At 53.7% G+C, this 23560-nt stretch overlaps 2 protein-coding genes across 3 annotated transcripts; one reads left to right on the top strand and one right to left on the bottom strand.

Annotated features, from left to right (window-relative positions):
• The first annotated feature begins 5541 nt into the window (after window positions 1-5541).
• Window positions 5542-11516, top strand: GRP (gastrin releasing peptide). The gene is made up of 3 exons (XM_069774908.1): window positions 5542-5993; window positions 7582-7832; window positions 11121-11516. The coding sequence occupies exons 1-3, from the start codon at window positions 5846-5848 to the stop codon at window positions 11172-11174; spliced, it is 453 nt and encodes a 150-aa protein (XP_069631009.1). The 5' UTR covers window positions 5542-5845; the 3' UTR covers window positions 11175-11516.
• An 8379-nt stretch (window positions 11517-19895) lies between these two features.
• Window positions 19896-22458, bottom strand: RAX (retina and anterior neural fold homeobox). Of its 2 annotated transcripts, none has more exons than XM_069774907.1 (3): window positions 21899-22458; window positions 21562-21779; window positions 19896-20730 (listed from the first exon to the last, which is right to left on the bottom strand). In XM_069774907.1, exons 1-3 carry the CDS (start codon window positions 22353-22355, stop codon window positions 20278-20280), a joined length of 1128 nt encoding a protein of 375 aa, XP_069631008.1. In that variant the 5' UTR covers window positions 22356-22458; the 3' UTR covers window positions 19896-20277. The 2 variants fall into 2 exon arrangements, with proteins under 2 accessions (XP_069631008.1, XP_069631007.1); XM_069774906.1 differs by having other exon boundaries at window positions 21550-21779; window positions 21899-22456.
• Between the last annotated feature and the right edge of the window lie 1102 nt (window positions 22459-23560).

The raw sequence follows: 23560 nt of genomic DNA, 5'->3' as shown, positions 1-23560 counted from the left end.
GCCATAGTGAAAAGTAGAACGGTATTTTAAAATGGAGAGAGCTGTTTCTTGATGTTCAAACACAAATTTATGTTACCAGATTTCTCCTTTAAGAAAGAAAGGTTGTCTCAAATGAGAGAGTCACTCACAGTTGATAACATGCATTTACTGTACTTGGATCCTTTTCTGTTGTGGGGGCTCCAGTATATTATTTCCCTATATTATGAAATTATTATTTTTCTGAAAAGGTTAATAAAAATAAGAATTAGAATAAATCTATATTACCTTTTTTATCCTTGTGAACAAGTAAATAAATAAATGCTAATAATGCAGAAATGTCTTCAAAGAATGGGCTGGGTCCTCAGCTGGGCTGAGGAAGAGGTGACGAGGCCAAGGAGAAAGGATGGGTCTTTGGGCCCATCCCTGCCTGTTCATACCTGGCTGCCCAGCATCCACATAACCTGGTGAGCACAGACCCAGGCATTCATCAGCCTACCTGTGGTCCAAACCACAAGACCCTTGACAGCCTCTTCTGTGCCCGTGCCCACCTTCATACCCCCAGCTCCCTGGCTGCAGGGTGGGACCCCTCCCACGCAGCACAGCCCAGCCACGTCCCTAGCAGAGCTTTTGCTATGTGAGTCTCTTCACCCAAGAGAGCACTGCTGATGGAGGTGCATGAGACCTCACGTCCATCTGCTTTATTTGCTCTGTTCCCAGGGAAGGGACAGAGTATGTGACAATGCCTCTCGTGCCTTCTCCCCTGCCTGGTGCGTGCCACACTCACAGCTGTATTGTGAGTGAGGCTGGGTTGGGGGTCCCGTGCACGGAGGGTTGCAGGTGGCATGTCTCTCTGCTCTATTCTGCCTGGAGGTTTGCTGCAGTTGCTGTTTTACCTGGTTTCTCACCACTGTGTTGGTGGGGCTTTCAGCCACCACTGTGTCAAACTTGCTGCTCTTGACATTTTCTACATTTACATAGTGGTTTGGCTTCGTTTTAAATAGATGTTTTGGGTTTACTTATTAGTAACTTATTAGGGTTATTCTGCTTCAGTGCTGAGTTCCTTTTCCAATCAGGTTTCCCTTCATTGAACTGTCTGCAACCCAATTCTAGCTGTGACCCCGCGAAAGACATGCCAGGGTACATAATGCATTAATTCATGCCCCATTAGTCCAGAGGTGCTAGCAGGGAAAGGCACGTGATAAAAAGAGCAACTGCCAGCCCAGGACAAGTAAATCCCTGGAGCTGGAGGGGACATGAGCCATGGCGTGCAGACGACAATCCTGCATACGAGAATTCATCAAGGCTTACAGTTCCCAGTGATCATGGCATAATAAATATGTCAAGGAGCAGCTTCTTTCTTCACAGCTCAACCTGCTCCCAAGAGCCATCAGCTGCAGCAAGCAGAGGACCCCCATGGGCAAGTAGCGGGGTCTGGGATGATGCCAGATGGCCCCAGAGGTCTCACCAGGGAAGCTGTGGGCAGAGACCTGGTCTGCTCACACTCGCCACAGGCCAAGGAGCGCAGATGTACTGCCCATTAAAAAAAGCAAATTATACATTTTCTCCTGCTCAACAAAAGCCACTAAGGGCCTGAAGGGGCGTGGGGGTGGTGTCAAGCCACAAGAGTGTTTATTGAAAAGATTCAGTTAGTTCATACAATTAACATACCTGCCTAATTCCCGTAAGGCCATGAGCAAGAAGCATTGCTCAAGCATGTACTCCGCTGCAATTAAGGCATCCTCATCTCAGCAATGCAGCTGACGGTGCTCAGCACTGCGCACAGGACTGACTGCATACATATTGCAGCTACAGGTGCCCTCCCTTGGGCGAGCAGCGGCTGGCAGAGTCTGTGATAACTGATGTCAACTGTAGCAGCATCCTGGTCGCAGTCCAGGCCAATGCCCCTGCCTCTCCCTGCCATCGGCACACTCCGCGCCCGCCACCCCCAAGGCTCTCCATCGTAGTTCGGGTACAACGCTTCCAGCATCACCTTTTCTTCAGCCCACAGCATACGTTCTCTGCCACTATGGCATGTGGAAAAGTAGGTCAGTTTACCCCAACCCCTGGAGCTCTGATGAATTTTGGTTGCAAAACTGATTGCCAGTCATTCTGACAGAGGATGAGGAAGGTCCTAAGAATGTCCTGAGGGACATTTTGATCCCAAAAGCCATGCAAGCATTTCACCAGGCAGAACAAAGCCCCAGCTATATCTTGCAGATAAGTGAAGCAGAGTTTGCGACGTGTCCAGCACACATTACAAATAATGCAATATATTTTGGGGAAAGGGTAAGTCGTGCAGCCTAGGCTGCTTTGGAAAAACACAATTGCCTGCCTCTAACACTCCCTATAGACACGTTTGGGAGCCTGCTGAGGGCTCAGTATTTCAGGTCCATTATTGTGGGTGTCTGTTCTGTATATGCATGAATTAAGACACACGTGCAAATTATGGGATTAAAGATCTTCCTAGGGTCTGTTTCTTTTGAAAACAGTAAGAATAAACTTCCATTGAACATACTCAATGAAGAGAGAAGGCTCTCATGATGGCTGTCAATATAAAAGCAAAGGTAAAACTCAAAGAGAAAAATAGGCCTGTAGAGTTGCTTTAGTTTGGGAAAATTGTTATTTTTCTTTTCCAGAAAAACAGAAAATCCTCAAACTGAGTTTTTGTTGGTGGTTTGCTTCAAACAACCCAGTTTGATTGTTTGGAGGAGTTAAACAGATTTTTGTATTTGTTTTATGACAAAACTCTGAAAACGTGTTTTTCTTGGCAAAAATATCCCTCCACTCTCTAAATCAGTATTTTTCACTGTAACTTTAATCACCTGAAGGGCAAACTAATTTAAAGTTTCATTAAGTCCATAATACAAGGTATAAAAATGAGAGTGTATAAGGAACAATCTCAAATTGAAGTAGCTCAAGGTGGTGCAAAATGAGATTTAATGTGAAGGCACAGCCTTTAACACATGAAGATGTAGTATGTATACAAAATATGAGAAAGGTTTATTTGTTTGCATAGTGTTTGTGGTAGAAGAGACTTAGGACTACTGGGCAGCAAGGAACTGAGTAAGAATTAATGGTTTGGCATTACTAGTCAAAGCTTACTAACAGCATAGGTGTTACATGCAGCTCTATATGACTTATTGACCAGAAGGTTTCAATATTCTTTATGTCGTTAAGCCTCAATAAGCCCTACATAAAGCAACGGAAGCAAAACCACTGGAAACAGTTGAAAGTAACGAGAGTCCTGTGCCAAACGTAGTACTAGGAAACAGCTGACTTCCTAAATTAATTGGTGCAAATGCAGTAGTTTCGGGGAGGTGACCTGCTGCTGGCTTCTCCTCAGCTCAGCTGTCTGGTGGAGCAGGGTCTGAGGGAACCCATGTTGGTGGCTTCTGGAGCGACCAGGGCTGAAACAAGGGGCAACAGGAGCCGCGCTGTGTGGAGGGTGTGCTGTGCTGTGCTGTGCTGTCCTGTGCTGCGCTGCGCTGCGCTGTGCTGCGCTGTGCTCTCCACCCCGGTCCCAGAGGCCATGGGGAGGGCTGAGGCCCCAGCACAAAAGAAGGTCCAGCACAACAGCCTGGGGAGGCAAGACAGTCAGAGGGCATCCAGTACAGCCACTGTAGCTTAGGAAAGCCAAATGTTTTGCTTTTTTTTTTTTTCCTGAAAATGGACAGTTTCCTGAATTTTCAATTTCCTGCCTTGAATTGCAGTGAACAATTAGAATTTCCCACAGATGGCAATACTGTATTTGATCAGCTGTCACTCAGCACAGAGCACATCTTTTCTGTAGCTGTACTGTGCAGGCTGCACAGTGAAACTCATGACTGAGGCTTAAGAATACTACTGTAAATTAAACAAGAATGCATAATTAATAATAGAAATAAAAGAATTAATCATGTTAATCAGTAAAAGAGGATGCAATAAACAGACTAAACAAGGGAACAATTTAGCTCATGCAGTAGGATACACAATTTCCTTCAAAAGTGATTGTACTAGACAGTTTGCCCAGTAATTATGTTAATTCACATCCATGGTAGTTTCCATAGATTTCATCGGGTATAGTTCAGTTCCAGTCGTGCAGGGTTAGCTGAAGGAGCTGGCAAGCTCCTTAGAGTCGGCTCTGTTAACTATGTATACTATTTCCTGACATAGTTCTCTAGACAGCAAAATCACATCATAAACGGTACCAATTCCACATGACTTCAGCCCTGTCTCTGTTGTTCTCTGGGATAAACAGCACATCAGGACTCGATATCCCGCTACTACTCATCCACCTTCACTTTGGTGAAACTACTTACATGCCTGAAGTTGAGTATGCATTTAAGCGCTCCACTTCTTCATGGCCTTTACAGTCATATATTGTCTCCCTCAGTAATTCATCCATCCTTTCCTCTGCACTGCCTCTTCAGGATGGAATCTTTTCATCCATTAACTGTTACAAAGTTGGCCAGTTCCAGGTGCCTTAAAGTGCTGGAAAGTTTACAGGGTCTCTGTGCAAGGAAAGAAGAAAGTCCTCTAAATCTGAGAGTTGCATTACTGTCACCTGGGACAGCAAATTTATTGACGTTGGAAATTAAAAGAAACTCCTTGCACAAGATCTTCTATTTCAATGAGCTTCAAGTGATGTCCTTTGAGTATGGCCGTTTCACAGCCATTCCTCCTGCTTGAAACATGCTGGGGCTTCCCCCCCCCCCCCAAGCCCTTATAAAAACTTTTCAACCTGTTTGGTCATTTTAGTCTAGAGCAGCAAACCACTTCTGTGAACACGTTCATGCTTTCTGTAAAGAAAATAGATTCATTTTAAGAGAAACTTCTTCAGAAGAATACTGCCTGTAACAGAAAGGCACCCTAGTCACCCCGGCCCGCTGGCCCAGCAGCCTGTGCCAAGAGCGTGAAGCCCCTTCGGCCAGGTCCAGCCCCGAACGGGTGCACGCAGCCCCGCGGCAGAGGGCAAGCCCGCCCAGCGGGTCCCTCGCCCATCTCCTCGGCGTTTGCCGAAGCCCCTTCTGCCTCCCCGCAAAGGGCGGGCGCCCGCAGCAGCCCCCCCCCCAGCCCCTGTGGGTGCTCGCTGCTGTTGCCGAGCCCCCCACAAGGGGCGCGGGCGGGGAGGCGCTGGGCACCGCCAGCAGCGTCCGTGTCCCCCCCCCGGGCTGAGAGACCCCTTACGGCCGCCCGGGCCGCCTCCCAGCACCAGCCCGCGTAGGACGAAGGGAGTGGAGGGAAAAGAGACTTCTGCGAAGCTGCTGCTTTTCGGGTGTAATCGAGAGAACAGCCCCAAGGGAAACGTTGGCCGGTCTTTCCCGAGGGACGAGAGCGCCCGACTGCCCGCGGCGGGCGCAGAAACGGGCGGACAGGGCAACCGGCCCCCGCACGCTCCGTGCAGGCGGGGCAGGGCGGCGCGGAGGGGGCCAGGACGGGCCCGGCGGGACCGGGGCGGGCAGCGGCGGCGCGGCGCGCCCCCGGGAAAGCCTGTCGGGCGGGTGCCGGCCCCGGGGCTCCCGCCGCGGCCGCTGGGGAGGGCAGCCCGGCGCAACAGAGGGCCGAGCCCCCGGGGCCGGCCACCCCCTGGCCTCCCCCCACCCCGCCCGGAGCCTGCCGGGGCGGGGAGGCGGGCGGGGGGCCGGGGCTGCCGGCGGCGGCCCCCGCCCCCGCCCCCGCCGGAGGCAGGACGGAGGCACGGGGGGCCGGGGGCGGCCGCAGCCCCGGCCCCGTGAGGAGGCGTCAGGCGCAGCAGCTCCGCTCGCGCCCGGTCCCGGCTGGGTATAAATGGGGGGCGGCGGCGGCGGCGGCGGCAGCGCTTCGCCCAGACGGAGCCGGAGTCGGCCCCGCAGCGGAGGACGGCTGGGCGGCGAGCGGCACCGGCACGATGGGCGGCGGCGGCCCGCGGCGGCCCGGCGCTCTGCCGCTGCTGGCGCTGGCGCTGCTGGCGGCGCAGGGCGGCGCGGCGCCCCTGCAGCCCGGCGGCTCCCCCGCGCTCACCAAGATCTACCCCCGCGGCAGCCACTGGGCTGTGGGTAAGTCTCCGTCCCGCCCGCCGCCGCCGCCCGGCAGCCCGCCTGCCTCCTCCCCACCCCGGCCGGCCCCCGGCCGCGCCTCGCCCCGCCCGGCGCCGCTCCGCCGCGGTTCTCCGTGCCTCCGGGGAAAGCGGTACGCCGCCGCAGCGGCTCGGCGGCGTCGGCCGGGTGGACAGGGTGGCGACCGGCCCGGCGTCCGACCGGGCCTCCCGGGCCGGCCGCGCCGACCGCGCCGTCGGCGCGGCGGGCCGCTGCCGGCGGGGACGCCGGTGCCGGGACGGGGCGGAGGAAGGCGGCGAGCGCACCGGCGGGCGCGAGCGGAGGAGCGGCCGCTGCCGCCCCAGCCCGCCGGCGGTCCCCGGGCCGCACCGGCGCCAGGCTCCTCGGCAGGGCGCGGGGTCGTGCCGCGCCGCTCCGGGCAGCGCCCGCAGGAGCGGTGGCGCGCGGAGCCGCGCCCTGCGCCGGCCGCCTCCCGGTGCCGGGCGCCCCGCCGCTCCCGCTGGCCGCTGGGGACCGGGGTCCCGGCCGTGGCGCCGCGCGGGGCAGCCCGGCTGGCCCCCGCCCCGGCCCGGGCCGGCCTTGTGCTGCCGGCGCCGTGCGCCCCGGAGCCGGCGGCGGCGCGGTGCGAGCGCGTCCCCGCGACGGGCGCTCCCCGGTACCGGCCGGCGCCGGCGGGGCTCTGCGCGCTGCCCGGAGGTGGTCCGGGACGGGGCAGGGGGCCGCGCGCTCCCCGAGGGCCGGCAGCCGCCGGTGCGAGAGAGAGAGCGGGCCGGCCGCCGCCGCCGCCGGCCGCCCCTGAGCACGGGGCGCAGGGCAGCGCTGCCGCGGAAGCGGCCGGGTGCCGGGCAGCCTTCGGCCCCGCAGCCCGCACTCGGGGCGCGGGGTGACGCAGCTTTCCGCGCTACCTTTCCTGCGTTCATTTGCTGATGTGCTTCCTGCCGCTGCCTTTCTCCAGAGATGTGGGAGCCCAGAGCCAAGCCCGAGGGCAGCTGAGCTGGGCGGCGGCCAGGAGCTCCCCAGCACCCCATGGCACAGCCAACACCGTGGGGAGCCCCGGTCCCCGCCGGAGCCCTGGGGCGCTCAGCCTGGGGGAGGCTACTCCGGTGCTGCCGCTCCCCCTCCCCTTCCCCGCAGCCTCCTGCGCTGCCTGAAGCCCGCTACGATTTCATTTTGATGACAGTGAAGTATGGCGTATCAAAAGTTTATCTCCTAGAAGGGCACTGGAACGTAGGCTTACACTAGAGTTCCCACATCCCGTGTCAAGGCAGAGAAAGTCTAAATCCTACAGCTTTTCCATCCACTTCTTATGCCTTATCTTATTCCAAATCTTACCAGGTGCCTCCTCCTAGCACCAAAGTGCTTGGTTGTCTTTGCCCCCTTTGCAGCAACCTTTTCTCTGACAGCGTAGCGTTAGAGACAGAGGAAATTAATTGTGTGTGACACTGTGACAAACTCTCCAGTCCCAGTTGTGCTTCAACTTTGACACAATCTAGTCCCTTCCCTTGTCAATGACAACTTGCAGCTGGTGTTTGAACAATCAAATCTGTACCTCTTGGTTAATTTAATGCTACTGTCATTGTTGTTACAGGACATTTAATGGGGAAAAAGAGCACTGGAGATCTTCCTTATGTTTATGAAGAAGAAAACAAGACACCGTTTTCAGCATTACCTGAAAATATCAAGCAGCTGGAAGACTATCTGCAGTGGGAAGAAATCTCAAAATACTTGCTACGGCTGCTGGAAGGGAATGAAAATAAAAGTGCTCACTTTTTAAAAGAAGGGCTTCCCTGGTATACCAGGAACACCTGGGAGACAGATGACAATAGCAGTTGGAAAGATGTAAGTAAGATAAAACCTGTAAAAACACTCCATTTATTCAAATTTCACTTTACAGTAACATACCAGCTTCCTCTAACTTGTGGGTTGTCCAGAAAAGTAGCAGAAATGCATCTCATGCCCTAGTCATTCAGTAAAGTAAGACTCTACTCTTGACTACAGATTGTCACTCACAGATTGTATTCTTTATGAATTAATTTGCTACTGGGCATAAACTCAGCAAGCGTTAAGCAGATTTTAGTGTCTGGGTTCCCTTTAAGTTGCTTGGTTGTTCCATTCTTTTATTTTCTAGCACTTCATGCTCAGATGACCACATCAGCACCAAGTTCTGTACTAACCCCGCAAAAACAAGCTGGTATGAAAACCAGGTGTGAATACAGAGGGCAGGAAGAAGGCAAGGCATATTGGGTATAAAGCCACATCTGGCTGTCATTATCATGTCTGGCTTGTGAGGTACTACTGATCAGTGGATCAAGCAACTAGGTTGGAGAGTTTCTTCTGTTCCCAGCTTTGTCTTTGTCTCGTGCAAGTCTTTTCCGCCAGCTGATGGTGCTGGCCACTACTGTGGTCATCTGTGGTCTTGCAAAATGAGTCCATGGCTACTGATAAGCTATGATGTGTGCCTAGGACCCACCTCTTCTTCCCTTAGGCTAATGTACTTATTAGCACTATTTCACAAGATAACAACAGATTTGCCCCTATTCTTTTGGAAAATCCTATAAAATACACTTGCAAGGATATTAGTGAGATGTTACAGAAAGTAATCAGGGTCTAAATGACATAATGTAAATTGCAGAATTTACTAGAAAACTCCTTTCTTTATAATGCATCAGGTACAGCAATGGTGATACAGCTGCAGAATTCTGTTGGGTGACACTGAAACAGAATAAAAAGATTAGTACACCCCCTTAAAGACATTAATAGGAAGATTTGTTTTCTTCCCATATTCTACTGTAATACAATGTAGTTAATATTCCTGGGCTAAATTCAGTCCAGTCTCCCTCCTTTAATCCTGGTGCAGTGAAGTTGGTGAATACTTTGGTTTTTTACTTGGATATGGGTAAAAATTTACCCATTAAATTAAGCCATGATTTAAGTCTCTTACACCACAGATATGGATGCTGTCCATAGGTTTCTTTCTGGCTATGGCTTTATGACGATGCTTATAATAACTGTGATTAATACTATCTAAAAAGCAAACTATTTATCTCCTATTCAGCTCTGCAGTGTGCAGCTTTGTAATCAAATTAGATGAACAAATTCCATTATGCTATGTAAAGAGGGAAATACTTCTAAAAGTATCTGGTAATAAATAGTACTTAAGAAGGCTCAAGTTGCCTCCAGTAAACTGAATAGTGTCCATATGTGTGTACTTTTACCCTAAATTAATATCCACATTTTTGTGGTCAGACATTGAACATATACATGGAATAATGAGATTATTGCCTTAAATATCCAGATTTCTCCAATGATTGGCAAGGAAACCATGCCTTTCATGTGACTAAGATACATGACAACTTGCAGAAGGTCATTTTGCCATAGAACCTTTGATTTCCAGCATTCAACAGTTACTTTGTCTCTATCTTGAAGTAAAACATCATCATGAAAGTAGTAGGTAACCTGTGCTTTCCAAGTGTTGGACACAAATACCTGATTATATGCAGCCTAGATAAGATACGATGTATTGTTTTTCCTTTGGCTTCAGAAAGTAAAAAGCCAGCACCTGAAAGTCAAGCTATATATATTTTTTTGAGATCTGCCTTCCAGATGAAGATGACCTGAAGATCAAAAGGAATGTGCTTTACTTTTTAGAGGGTTGTGATAGTTTCATAAACATTTAAATAATGATAATTGTTATTTTTAATAAAGGAAGCCTTGTTTATTTATAAAGGTGGAATTCTGGTATACATACGAAATTCAGTCATACAGGTACACAGTGACGCAAAAGCATAAATGACCTTTGGATTTTGATTCTGTAGATTCTTTCTGGATGTGAGAGGTTCCATGTTGCACAAACTTTGGTTAGACAACACCTTCGTTTAAGGTGCTGCTGTACCACAGCTAACGAAAGTGGCCATGTACAGGAATGATGAATGTAGCTACCTGCCTTGGTGGAAAATGGCCAGGTAGAGTAAACCTACATTGAAGGTGCAGTGCCTATGAGAAGTTTGTACTTGGCATTAAATACTTTTCCAGCCATACTGTGTTTGAGTTTGAAATAGAAACTAATTCTAGGAGGAACCAGACACCATATTTACAGCGGGTTCCTATTCACTGTGAAATGGCCTGTTGGACTGAGGTATTGAAATGTGACCAAAAAAAAGGAAAATCGTGAACCCTACTGTCAGCTGGTGGAATAGCTGTCCCAAGACCATATTGCCATCGAGGGGGCTATAATTCTCGTAGACTGAGTAGGCACTTGCGGAGATGCTACCCACAAGGAGTCTATCTCTGTGTGTGTGCAACCCTATGTGTCCATCTGCTGAACGTAAAAGAAGGCAGGCTGTGTTGGGAAGAAATATACTATGAAGACTTTGTTTCATGGACTCTTTCAAATTTAGCTGACTTCTTAATTTAAAATTTGAATTTTAAACTTAAGATCAGAAATCCCCAAAGCTAAAGGCTGCAGAAGTAAATACAGGTATGTACTTCAGGTAACTCAATTCAGGGTCTTGTTCAAATTCATTCAGTGCATTATTCACCACTGATGCTCACACTGTGCTGTACATTTCTCAAGAATAAAAAATCTTTCTAAAAGACTCACCCAGAGTAGGGAGGGTGCTGTAACACACAAACAATCAAAAAAGCCAAAGAGATGAGCATAATAGTTCTGGGAGTTAGGCTTAGGGTGGTGCACCTGAGTTATTTTCTTCTGTTTTCAGTTAATACCAGGCAAGTGAAGATCTTGCCTGCTCTTTATTCTGTCAGTAAATTACAGTTAAAGTAGTTAAAGATCAGAAGGGAAATCTCTCTTGCAAGTTGGTCTAAGTGTAAAAGTAAGTTGGAAGATAAGCTTTAAATTGTTTCTATGGCTTGGCTTTTTAACACTAATGAGACACTATGCGATGTGTCTCATGAGATGACAGAGAGAGTTATTTGGAGAATGACTTTCCTCAGACTTTGGCAGTTGGTTATTACACTAACCAAGACAAATGAGGTCTGTTTTGGAAAGATTATTAGGAATGTGTTTGTTATGTGACTACACAGAGCAGATACATATTAGGCTTATTAACTTTGTGAATTACTTTTTTCAGGACTGGTCTATAAATAATATTTTTCTCTTTTTATTAGATGATGGACTATCTGCTTCAAGTTGTGAATATGAAAGAGGGCACTCCAAGCTGAAAGAAGGTCTCTAAATCATGAAGAAATAGAATACTTTCTGTAAGAGACTATATTTCACGAGCACTTGATTGTATCAGATAATCAACAAGGTCTCTTTTCTGTAAACAAGATTTCCTTTGTGTAAAATAGCTAAATACACATATTCTTGTATGTTTCAGCAATGACTAAACTGTTTCCTTCATTTTCAAGGTTGCATTTTCTCACTTGAATGGCTTTGATATGTATAATTGTCACGGAAGGGTCTTCCAATTAATTATATGACTTACCTATCTAATCAGTTCATCTCAGTTCGAAACTACATGACATTTCAACGTTCACAATAAACAGTACTAATAAAAAGGCTGAGTTTATACTTTTATTTGAGTTAATAAAGTGGAAATTGGCTGTGCCACAGCTGGTAACAAAGAAACAACAGAATGATTGATTTTCCACTGAAGGTCGTCTTTTTGAATTGCTCCCTGGTCTGTCATTTTTTTTCCAGAGAGGGAAGCTGACACTGCCTTCCCAAGGTACTGATGGGGCAAGTACAGAGCATGTGATGCACTTCCACATGCAGGCAGTGGGCAGATCTGCTGAAAGATACGCTGCCTCCTTGTTCGCCTCGGAGGTGATGCGGCAGCTCAGCATGCTCCCACCACACGCTCCTAACCATGTGTTAGCAGGTCCAGTACCACTGTATGTCCAGATGAGACTAAAGGAAGGACATTGCCTTCCAGGAGAACAAGCTCGTAACACCTTTCGCGGGGCTACAGTACACTGTAGCCAAGCAGTGTGCCTTGCTCTCCCGTAGTTCTCTGGACTGGACAGCCACACCGTCAGAGGCCCAGACAAGGAGATGACGTGCTGCCACCTTTCTTTCCTCGAAGGAGAGCAGCACTGACAGACCAGACTGTAAGGACGACAGGCAGCATCTGTCCATGCACAGCTCAACATGGAGCAGGAGAAGCGGGTCTGGATAAAGGGGTGACCCTGCTCAGCACTGGTGAGGACACCCCTGCAGTACTGTGTCCAGTTCTGAGCATCCCAGTACAAGAGGGACATGGACAAACTGGAGAGAGTCCAACAAAGGACCACAAAAGATGATTACGGGGCTGGAGCATCTCTGCTGTGAGGAAAGGCTGCAACTGCTCAGCCTGGAGAGGAGAAGTCCCAGGGGGTCTTGCCAGTGTGTATAAATACCTGAAGGGAGGGCATAAAGAAGAGAGGTCTGGGCTCTTCCCGGTGCTGCCCAGTGGCAGGACCAGAGGCAGTGGGCACCTCTGAACGTCAGGAAACACTCTCTCGCTGCGAGAGCGACCTTAGCGCTGGCACAGGTTGCCCAGAGGGGTGGTGGAGTCTCCCTCCCCGGAGACATTCAGAAGCCACCTGGACCTGGTCCGGGTCCTAGGTGACCCCGCTTGAGCAGGGGAGTTGGGCAAGGCGACCCCCGCAGGCCCCTTCCCACCGCACCCGTTCTATGAAAGGGAGGACGGGCAAAGGGACGAATCACCCGACGGCGCGGTTTTGCACAAAGTACCCGCCTCCGTGCAGACGACCTGTCCGCCACGCGTCCGTCCCGCAGGCGCCGGAGGTCCCGCCGAGCCAAAGCTCCGTCGCAGCTTTCCACGCCGCGGAGCGGGGCCAGCCCCGCCGCGGGGCAGAGCCCTTCCCCGCCGCGCCGAGCCCGCGGCCGCCGGCGGTGGAGCTCCGCCCGCCGCCAGCAGGCGGCGCCCTCGGCCCGCGGATGGGCTGCGGCGGGGCGGGCGCGGGCGGGCGGCCCGCACAGCCCGGCCCACGGTGCCCAGCGTGACCCGAGCGGTGCCGGTGACCTGAGGGGCAGCTGGGCGTTCAGGCTGTTCACCGGGGGAGGCCGGCGCCGGCGGGGCCTTACGCGGGCCGGTGCACGGCAGCGCCGCCGCCGCCGAAGCAGCCGCGGCCCCGGGGCCGGCGGTGCGGGAGCGCGGGGAGCTGCTCCCCCGTTCCGGCTTCGTGGCGCGTCCCTTTTCCTTGCCGAGGGCGCACCGCATGTGTTGGGTGCCAGGCTGCTGCCCAGATGCACGCACGGCACCGATGCATCGTACGCGTCACTTTAATCTCTCGTCTGTGACCCGTTACGCAACTCTAATTCCACTTTTCATTTCCTCTTGTAGCGGTTCAGCGCTGACTTATTCCCAGAGCAGTGGTAAACGAAGGTGAGGACTGACTGATGGCCAAGTGCGTGCCCTGCAGCCCTCTCATCCAACACCGTGGAGAATAAGGCACTGTAGTGCCAATTGGGTATACAGTCAGACTACTAGCGATTACCTGCACGCTTCATCTCAGATATTCTGAGTTCCAGGGTAAATCTCATTTATCTCAGTGGGCATCCCAACCTATGCCAGCCAGAGGGAATACCCAGTGTATTTAATTGCTGTCCCAGGATTTTTATAACTCAAAAATGCTCTTTTTCAATTTTGCCTTTCTCTTTTTGTCCCTATTTGCCACCTTGCCTAAAGACAATGCGACGTCTTGCCAGGAGTTAGGATTAGCACATCAGAAATCCCCCCCCGCTGCTCGTGTGGTGTGCCAGTCTTTCCTTCCCTCCCTCCAAGACCCTTTTCCATCCTGGAGGAAGGATCTGTGAAAAAGGCCATGCGAGAAAGCTCAGGTGCAGTCTGGGTTCTGCCATCAAGTGGTTTGATTTTGGCTCAGTGCAGAGCCCCACTGGGACAGCTATACCAAAGTGCTTTGCCAGGAGACCCAGAAGGAAAGCTGCTCAGAAAGGCAATAGGTAGGAGGAATCCCCAGAAGGGCAGGAGAAGCAGGAAACAGCTCTTTCTGGGGCAGAGTGGAGGGCAGGCTCTCAGTTCCCCAGCAAGGTGCAGATTACCCGCATTACACAAAGTGTGCAGCAGCTCAGCCAGCATCACATACCCTCAGGGATACTAGGCCATCCCTGGAAAGCTTTGCTCACACATTTGAATCAACCTTCCCCTGCCCAAGCTTGGCAGTGATGAAGGCAGAGCGAAGGAAGGAGTTGAGCGAAATAAGAGGGGCACCACAAAAAGGTGCTTGGGAAGCTGGCTTTAGTCTTCATGCAGCCAAAGTTGCTGGAGTGAATGTGTGTGTGTGTGTGTTGCACACTCCAGAAATAAGAGAGAAGAAGCCTGGCCCAGAAGCCAAAGCACTATTTGAAGACTGGAGAGATCTTTGTACAGACTCCAGGTGGGGTGCTAAGCACAGGCATCTACTGCTGTTAGCATCCTTGGCCTCCAGCTATCAAACTGAAAGAGTAGGGGGTCTCTTGCAGAGCCCGTGTAGTGTGTCAGGCATGTGTGGATGGCTCATGCTGCCTGATGGAGTCTCAAATGGCACTAAAGGCATGAGGTAACTTGGTCATGCCATCCCTGTCTGAGCCTGGGTGAGTCTTGTTTCTCTGTGCCTCAGTTTCTCTGCATATAAGCAGGACTCCCCTATCCCAGAAAGGCAGCATCAAATAAACTGGAAGGGTATTTTTTAGGATGTTACGGGGAAGGGATGGGGGAGCAGCATGTTTATGACCGGTTCATCATAAACTATGAAGCCATGAACAACTGCAGGTTTGCCTGCCATACAAGCCATCCTGGTTTTGAGTCACGCTGCAGCCAGCAGAGGCATCTGAGCAAGAACAATCTGCTGGTGAGCCAGTCTTCCTGAGGAGCCCTTTCTTTAAAAGCATTGTTTAAAACTAGCACCCCCTCACTGACATTCTGTATTCACCCAGAGGGCCTGTCTTTTACTCCCTGCACCTGCCTCTTCGCTGAGATGGCATCAAAGGAGGGGTATCTGACCTACCTGCACTGGTCAGCAGCTGTAACACCATCCTGTTTTGTTTACCCCAACGCTCCCTGCTGTATCAGTGGCCAAAGCTTCAGTTCTTACATCTTCTCGCCTCCACACAAATTTCTGCTGCCTCCATTTAAACTCCCTCCTGAATGTCTTGCCTAGCTGACTTTAACTGCATTTCTACACAGAAACAAACATTTCAGAGCTGGTTTCACAGTTCTTAGTGGGGCAGAAATGTCATATGACGGACGGATGACTGCCAAATGTCAGCCAGTTTTTCACATCATGCATTGGCAGAATACAGAGATGCTCAGAGAGAGGAGACACAATATTCATTCTACCAGAAAAACTGGTAATGTTATCAGAGTGACCAGCATCCTGGTCTAACCAGCTTTTCATTCTGCTCTCCTTTGTTTCATTCCACTATTTTCTCCTATGATAAGATTTTGTAAATGGGTACCCTGTGGTTGACAAACTACTGAATGAAGTTGATAAAGTCCCAAGGTTTATAACCCATGGCATCAGTGACACAGGAAGATGCTGACTGCATGAAAGAATGAACCTGAGTGTCCAGCCCAAAACCACCGTAGCTGAAGGCAGCCTGCTGGAGTTGGACTTTGTATGTCCCAACAGACTGAACTGAGGAAAGATGTTGCCAGGAGCTTTGAACAGATACTTGAAATCCCTGCCAGATGTAGCTGAGGCAGATGGAAAGAAGATCTTTCAACTCTCCATCTCACCTGCAGACACTGACGTGTCCTCAACAGGGGAAGGGAACACTATTGCCCTCAACTCCAACAGCTCATAACAGAAATTTAAACTGTGACTGAACTCTTGTGTGTTTTCAGCTCACAGGGGCTGTGACACGTCGTGGCTATGGAGCAAACACAGTGGCCGGCCCGCTGCTCCAGAGGGGACGACAGCTTCTCCTGACCCCATCCAGCAGGGACTGAGGGTCAGTCCTGAACAGAGAGCCAGTCTTACTCCACTGGAAAGCAACTGAGCTGAACTCCATGTCAAAACTCTCCTTGGCTTAAATAGGTCAGGTGTCTTTGCTAGTTTTCTTGAATACTGACAGGATTTTGAACAGGGGTGGGAAGGAAGAAAGATTAGAATACACTTTCTGCTGAGAAATGGTGCCACTGAGATCGAGCTTCACGATGGCATTTTCCTCATAATTATCAATTCAGAGATCTTCAAAGCTCTTTATAGTAATTGTCTTCTCTCCTGCATAGCTCACACTACTGACCTGTGTAAAACTTTACACTTCTGTATGTTAAGCCTAGGATTTCTGGGCTGGGCAAAGACAGCCAGGCCTAATGGAAAGACTTCTCATGAAAAACAGTCTACCCCACTGCATTTCACATCTTAATGAGAAATCACCCAGGATTAACCTCATTTGCCAGTGGAGACATTGCTACAGCTGAAGCAGATGCAGAGATGGTGATTTGGTTTTACTTTTCCAGAACCTTGAAGGAACTGCAAAGCGGACAATTTAGTGGTTTGCATAATATAAAGAAATGTATATCCATCCATCCTCTCCCTGATTAAAAAACCAGGAAGCTCAGACTGGTCATGTAGGATTGACCTGGGAGTGAACTAGGCTTTCCAAACACAGCTAGGGTCCTAGTTCAGCCTGTTCTCCCAGTGAAATACAAGAGAGAAAGAAAGGGGAAAGAGCTCCTCAGCTTCTGACACTGGCTGCCCTCCCCAAGGCCTCTTTGACGATGGGAGAGTCCAGTTTGACTGGCAGCAGGCACAACTTGTCTTGCCTCCCATTCCCAGCAAGGCTAGCCCCTCCTCACTAGTCATTTGCCCTGTGTTGAGAAGGGAGGTGCAGTACCCCCTGGAGCAGGGATCCGTGCCCATGGAAGGGTAGCAAGGATTCATCTCCATGTAGCAACCCTCCCATGAGTCTCTTGGGGCAGCCCTTGCCGACTGAATATCAGGACACTGAGCGAAGACCGAGTTACTCTTGGGAAAACTCCAAGAAGTATTTACAGCTTCACCCACCAAAGCCTACACACTTCCATGAGTAGCTGTGACCGCTGACAAACCCTGTCCTACAAGTCCACCTCTCTCCCAAAAGGTGGTATGCCACGGTTAGCATAACAATGTTCACTGTCTGCAATTATCTCATTGCAAAGGAGTAAATTTCTTAACATTTTCACTGGCAGACTTTTATCAGTATTATCCTTCCTTAGAAGTTCAGATGTTGCAAAGAAGTCAAATATAGACACTGAAAATACTGTCTTGCTAATACAGTTTAAGCAAAAGAAGAAATAGATCACTCAGAAAAGGCCAGGCTAATAGCCTTAGCAAAGTTAGAGTAAAGAAGTGGTTAAGGATCTAGATGATTTAATCCAGTTTTAAGAAAAGGTTTTACAGTGAGCAATTAGATGCTGTTTAAGGAATTAATCACTAATGGGTCATTAACTCTGACTGCTATTGTACAGTTAACAAGCCGAGGCAGGATTATTAGACTCAGCACCCAATTAAGAAGGAGAAGATATTTACAACAAAGTGAACAAATGAGCTTTTAAAATGGAATGGGACAATTTGAAAGAAAGTGTAGGAACACAGAAAACTAGACAGGGTACAAGAAAGATATAAGGTTGCACATGCCTCTGTCCCTTTATTTGTTTGAAAAATATTTACCTGTCTGTACCCACTTACGTTTAGCTGGTTAAAATATTTATTTTTAGCAATAAACTCATAGCTTTCCTTGAAGGACATGACTGCACACAGCTTATCCATTACAGGGTTCACATGTACAATGTATAACAAAAGACGTGCTTAATATGTCAATAAAAGAACAATCACCATAGCTTGACATAATCTTTCATTTTTTGCTCGCAGGTGTTGGATCAGGAGCTTAATAAAAGTGAACAGGTGTCTTCAGCTGCTATTTCTGCTATCCTGTCATTGTGTTTTTATCTACTGTTAGTCTTAAACTATCTCAAGTAACCAAGTGCCAGTGCTGGTTACAGTGCTGATCAAAAAGTCCGGGGGGGTACTTCCAATGGCTTTACAGGACACAGAAGAACTGGAGGCAACAAGGAGGGAGGCTAGCAGCGTCAAAATGTGGAAGAGCACTGCTGAAATCTTGGGGAGTTGCTTGTTAATCATGAGCAATAAGCACAGGTAAGAGCTTTTGGGCAACAGTTAAATGTGCTCACATGCAAGAGGGTTTTCAGCATCAGAGCTGCAGATGGACTGCAGCCAAATAATGACAAGGGGGATTGTTCCTACCCTCGAGGAGGAAGAGTGTGCAGAGCCTGTGCAGTCATTTTAGTGTGTGTCTGTTACTGACACAGCCCAGAGTGTGCAGGCACTTCTCAAGCACACCAAAAGACATCCTTCCCTCACAGCCACCAGGGATGTGCCTTCTTGCAAGCCCAGCATCCCTGGTGATGCAAAGCTCACCTATGAAAGGACCGCTGGAACAAGACCTAAAAACTGAAGCAGTACAGCTTTTGTTCTCCTCCCCTCTGCCCAGTCTACCCAGGTCTCCTTACTAGAAGTTAGCTCGTCTCTGCTCCTGACAGCAAGAGCACTTTCTTTTCCTGACCAGCATGGCACTTTGCCGATGAAGCAAAGAGCTGTGTGCAGGGGAGGCTGGGCACCACCACGGACACACATACGGTGGCACTGACAGGGCCAAAGCTCAACAGCAGGGTCCGGCCCAAGCAGGGCTACATCCCCCCTGAATCCAGCGGGTACCACTCACTGGGCCTCCCTGTGCCCCCCTGGACCAGCACAGCTCAGGGAAGGGAAGCCTGGGGGCCTGGGCACAGCGTGTGCTCTGGTCCAGGGAAACAGGTTGGATCTGCAGGGAGGCCGGGGATAGAGGAAAAGGCGTTTCAAAATAGAGGGATTCCCATTATTATCTGTAAAAGAAGCTCTCCAGACAATAGATGGGGGCTGCTGTGGAGAAGGCTGTGAAGGGATGTTTAGAAACTGCTGTCTAAGGTTAAAAACCTCTCTGAAGTGAAGCTGAACAAAGCTGACATACTTGTTTCTGACAGGACTCTTAAAAGATACGCACAGATTGTGAAAATATAATTAGACGCCGCCTTTGTCTGGCCACAACGAGTGGGAAATGGTGAAAGGAGAGGTCTCCCAGTCTGCATTGAATCATCCCCAGGACACAATGAGGGCGCTTGTGCATCCTTCTCTCTTCCCTAATGAGAAACGTTAATTGCCACAACCTCCAGAGTGTGTAGAGCACCCCGTGCCCAGTGGAGGAGAAGGGGTGTTTCATTACAGCTTCTCAGCCCCATTACAGGCAGTAACAGAGATAATGGAAAAGAAAGATGCCGCAGTTTTAGTTTCGGCAGCTTGGCGATGGGCACCGGCTGGGCAGGGGAGCGAGCGAGCACGGCCCAGTGCCATGCCAGCCTCAGGGGGCTGCGCTGGGCAGCTGCCCCGGGCAGGACGCACCCAGTGGGTCCCCTCTGACAGCTCCAGCCACCCAGCCAGGGGTCCAGTGTCCTGTCAGCTACCGCCCATCTGCCCCCGCCGGCAGCTGGGCTGCGGGCACACAGGACCCTGCAGCATCCACCGGTCCCCTTCTCCAAGGAGGCAGCAAGGGCCAGGGGACTGGCACCAACCTCGGCCCGCTGGGGCAAGGGTGGGCAAAGCCTACCCGAACCCGGGGCTGCCCCACAAGGGGAGCTGCGGGAGCGCTGTGCCTGGCCCATGGACTGCCAGGGCCCTGGACCCTCCTTGCCGAGCAGGGAGCTGGGTGCACTCCCTGCCACGGGGCTGCAGCCCCCAGCCCCCAGTGCTCACAGCCAGTTTGGGCTGGGTCCTGCTGCTGGAGGGGGAGAGAGGAGGGCCCACAGCCAGGGCTGTCCCACCCCTCTGTGCGTCACAGGCAGCGGAGAGTCCGGCCCGAGCAGCCCATTTGGTGCATAAACACGATGCACAGCCTCATGCAGGTCGTGCCATTTAATGGTGCAAAAGCAGAAAACCCTTCCCAGGTAACGCAGGCCTTGGTTCCCAGTCACCTTACACAGCTCTTCGCCCTACTGCAGCTTTTATTGCAACTAAAGTGTCCAGCCAAGGAGGGAGAGCAAAAGAGATTTTTTTTTTTTCCTAAGCTATGATCAGGCCCCTAACTCTGCAGGGCATGTGGAAAAGGGAATTAAAAGGACCACAAAATACAAAGCAATTCAAGGCTGGGGGGAAGGCTGGTGGAAGGGACAGCCCTCCCTTGCCTGGCCGTCCGGGGGAGCCAGAGCAGGGCAAGAGCATCCCTTGGGTGTCCCAGGACCGGCCTTCCCCATGGGTTTCTCCCAGGTGCCAAAGAGGGAGTTCAGATTGTCTGCCAGGGTTTGCCAATGGACTGGATGTGCTCCTTGGCCTTCATCCGCAAGGCAGCAATGCTGGTGTTGCGCGGGTCTGCCTCGTCCAGGGGGAACTTGTCCACAAAGGTGGCTCCGCACTGGTAAGGCGGCGGCGGCCCCATGGCCCCCAGGGGCTGCAGCGCATGGGTCACTGCTGGAGAGTTCAGGAAGGGCGGCGGCGTGTAGCTGCCGGGCAGGCTCTGCGGCGAGGCCACGAAGCCGGGCAGGGTCTGCAGGGCCGTGCTGCTGGGCACAGGCGGGCTGAGCCACGTCTCCAGGGGCAGGTTGCTGCTGAGAGGACCCATGGGTGTCGCCTGCGGTGAGCGGTTAAAGGAGAGGATGGGTGAGTCCTGCAGCTTCATGGAGGTCACCTCCAGCTTCTCCTGCCGCCTCCATTTGGCCCGTCTATTCTGAAACCACACCTGCAAGCACAGCCGCGTTAGCCGGACCACGGGGCGGCACGCACGGAGGCCAGAGGCCCTCCTCCCCTGGGTGCAGCGGCGCACAGGGAACGGAGCGAGAGAAACACGGCGGAGCAGCGGACGGCGCGCCATGCCGAGCCGGGGCAGGACTGGCTCCAGCCGCGCTTGCCCTGCGGGCTCGGCAGCCCCGCAGCCCGGCGCTCTGCGGTGCGCGGCCCCGCGGAGGAAGCAGCGCAGCGAGAGCCCCAAGGAGGAGCCGGCCCGCCCTGCCTGCCCGCCCAGCTCGGCCGCCGCCAGCCGCCGCCCCGGCGCACAGCGGCTTCGGCTGCCCCGGGCCGGGACACGCCAGTCGAAGGGCAGCGGCGCCGACGACGCGGCCAGCGCCGGGGCCGGACGGAGGGGCCGCGCCTCGGCCCGACCCCGCGGCTGCCGGACGAGAAACGGCCGAGGGCTCCGCGGTGTCCCGCCGCGTCGGGGCCGTGCGGACGGCGCCAGCTGCAGACGTGCCCGGCGCTCCAGCGCTGCCCCGTGGGGCCGGCTCAGCCACGCATCGGCCGGGGCTAGCGGTGCCGGTGCCGGCGCCGGGCTGGGTTCGCGGGCCCGCGGGCCGGGGCAGCGGGGCCGTCCCCGCGCCGGGGCGGTGCTGCTCCGCCCGCCGGGAGTGCAGAGCCACGCCGGGCCGGGGGCTCCCGGCGCCGGGACCGCGGGGCTGCGCCGAGCCCGTTGCCGGGCCGAGCGGTGCTGGGGGGGGGGGGGTCTCGGCGCCAGGGGCTGCCGGAGCGCGGGGCCGGGCCGCGGCGGGCCGGGGGCGGGCGTTACCTGGACGCGGACCTCGGGGAGGTTGACCTTCATGGCGAGCTCCTCGCGGCTGTACACGTCGGGGTAGTGGGACTTCTCGAAGGCGCGCTCCAGCTCGTGGAGCTGGTAGGTGGTGAAGGTGGTGCGGTTCCGCCGGTGCTTCTTCTTGGGCTGCTCCTCGTCCGACGGCTTCCCCTCGCCGCTGCTGCCGGCGGGCAGCTCGGGGCTGGCGCTGCCAGGGCAGTACGGCTCTGCGAGGGGAAGACAGGCGGGTCACCGGGAGGGAGATCTCCCCGCGGGGGCCCGCCCGAAGGGCGCGGAGGAGAGGCGCCCGCCCGCGGACCCGGCGCCTCCCGCCCGCCGCGCTCACCTTGGAAGCGCTCGGCGCGGCCCTGGGGCTCGGCCGGCGGCGGCTCTCCGGGCACCTTGGGGAGGCAGTGCCGGGGACCCCGCCTGTCCGCCTCCTTGGCGCCGCCGGCGCTGCCGTCGGGCGGGAAGGGGCCCAGCAGGCCGTCCTCCTTGGTGAACCCCAGGATGGCCTCGATGCTGTGCAGCCTCGACGGGTTCCCCCCGGGGCTCCGCGCCGCCTGAGCGGACAGCGAGAAGGCGCCCTCGGCCATGGCGAGCAGGGCGCCGGGCGGGTGCATGGGGCGGCCGGCCCGGGGCCCCGGCGCGGCGCTGCGGTCCCGCCCGGCCCCGGGGCGGCGCGGGCAGCTCTGGCACGGCGCCGCCCGGCGGGCTGGCCTCCTTGGGGCGGGGGGGGGGGGGGGGAGTGCCGGGGGGCGGCGGGCGAGAGGGAAGGCGAGGCCCCCGCGCCGCTCGGGCATGGCGGGGGAGGCAGGGCATCCCCCGCGGCCCGCCGGCAGCGGCCGCTGCTCCCCCCTCCCCCGCCCCGCCCCGCCGGCCCCGGCCCCGGCCCCAGACGGCGCCGGGCGATGCCATCCGGGGCCCTCGAGGCGGGGCGGGCCGGGCCGCCGGCTGCCGCCGGGGGCTGGCCCAGGCCGGGCGCCCCGCCGAGCCCCGCGACTGGCGCTGCGGGGCCGGGACCGCGCTGCCCGGGCCGAGTGCCGTCGGAAATCGTCGTGGAACAAGCGGCTGCCGGGCACGGGGGGGACCGATCCGGCACGGCAGCGCCCGGGGGGGGGTGGGCGCCGCGGGAGCCGCTTGCCCGGGAGCGCGGCGGACGGGCCCGGGAAGGGGGGGGGGGGGGGGCGTGGGGGTGTCCGTGGAGGGGCTGGGGAGGGGAGGGAGTCCCGGGGGGGGCCGGGGCCGGAGGGCGGTGGGTGCCCGGCTGCTCAGTGCCCTGTGCTGTGCTGCCGGCTCTCGGAGCCTCTGCGAGTTTGCCTCGCTTGACAGCTCCACGCCAGGCCCAGGCATTTTTTAAGTGCATCGTTTTCACAGATGGCCTCTCAAAATATGACGTGCTGGAGGATGCCGTGGCACCGTTCAGTGTCGAATGCACAGGGTAAAAAGCATTGGGGGTGAAAGCTGGTGCTCTGGTCCCCTGTCGGGATACGTGCCCTGCGTCTGGCTCCCTTCAAAGCACGGTTTACAGGCCGAGTGAAAGTGTGCGTGGCCTTTTGGGGAGGGTGGACTCTGGAGACATCTGAAGGCGGTGGGCTCAGCCTTTTCGCCTCCACAAGTCTGGGGAAAGCGCTAAGCGATACTTCCGAGGAAATTTTCCAAGATGTTGGTCTAGGGCAGACCCTGTGAGAAGAGCTGATTCTGTGAGCCTGTCCTCCACAGCGCGAGTGGGGCTGGGTGGCTAGAGGGCAGGGCATGGCTTCATGGAAGAGCTACAGAATGCTTTTGGAGGTAAGGCAGAGAGCCAAATCCCACACCTTACTTTGTACTTGGCTTGGTGGAGGACACGGACTCGGCACACTACTAACCAGGCAATGGCATCATGTCTCCTGCCTCCAACACACTCCTTCCTGCATCAGTATTTTCCCTGCTTTTCTCTTTCCATCACTTTATCACTTTTCATGCTAGCATTTGCCATTTTCTCTGAGGCACCAGCCGTCTTCTGTCC

This window comes from Haliaeetus albicilla, chromosome W, assembly GCF_947461875.1.
Source record: "Haliaeetus albicilla chromosome W, bHalAlb1.1, whole genome shotgun sequence".
Classification (NCBI taxonomy): Eukaryota; Metazoa; Chordata; class Aves; order Accipitriformes; family Accipitridae; genus Haliaeetus; species Haliaeetus albicilla.
This window is presented reverse-complemented; position numbering and strand designations above follow the sequence as displayed.

What these genes read in the sequence shown, in the direction of transcription:
- GRP (XM_069774908.1), top strand. Translation starts at nt 5,846, where the DNA reads ATGGGCGGCGGCGGCCCGCGGCGGCCCGGCGCTCTGCCGCTGCTGGCG. An exon ending in CGGCAGCCACTGGGCTGTGG is followed by an intron (nt 5,994 to 7,581) that starts GTAAGTCTCCGT and finishes TTGTTGTTACAG; the next exon opens with GACATTTAATGGGGAAAAAG. An exon ending in ACAATAGCAGTTGGAAAGAT is followed by an intron (nt 7,833 to 11,120) that starts GTAAGTAAGATA and finishes TCTTTTTATTAG; the next exon opens with ATGATGGACTATCTGCTTCA.
- RAX (XM_069774906.1), bottom strand. Translation starts at nt 22,355, where the DNA reads ATGCCCGAGCGGCGCGGGGGCCTCGCCTTCCCTCTCGCCCGCCGCCCC. An exon ending in CCGCGCCGAGCGCTTCCAAG is followed by an intron (nt 21,780 to 21,898) that starts GTGAGCGCGGCG and finishes TTCCCCTCGCAG; the next exon opens with AGCCGTACTGCCCTGGCAGC. An exon ending in TCCCCGAGGTCCGCGTCCAG is followed by an intron (nt 20,731 to 21,549) that starts GTAACGCCCGCC and finishes CTGTGCTTGCAG; the next exon opens with GTGTGGTTTCAGAATAGACG.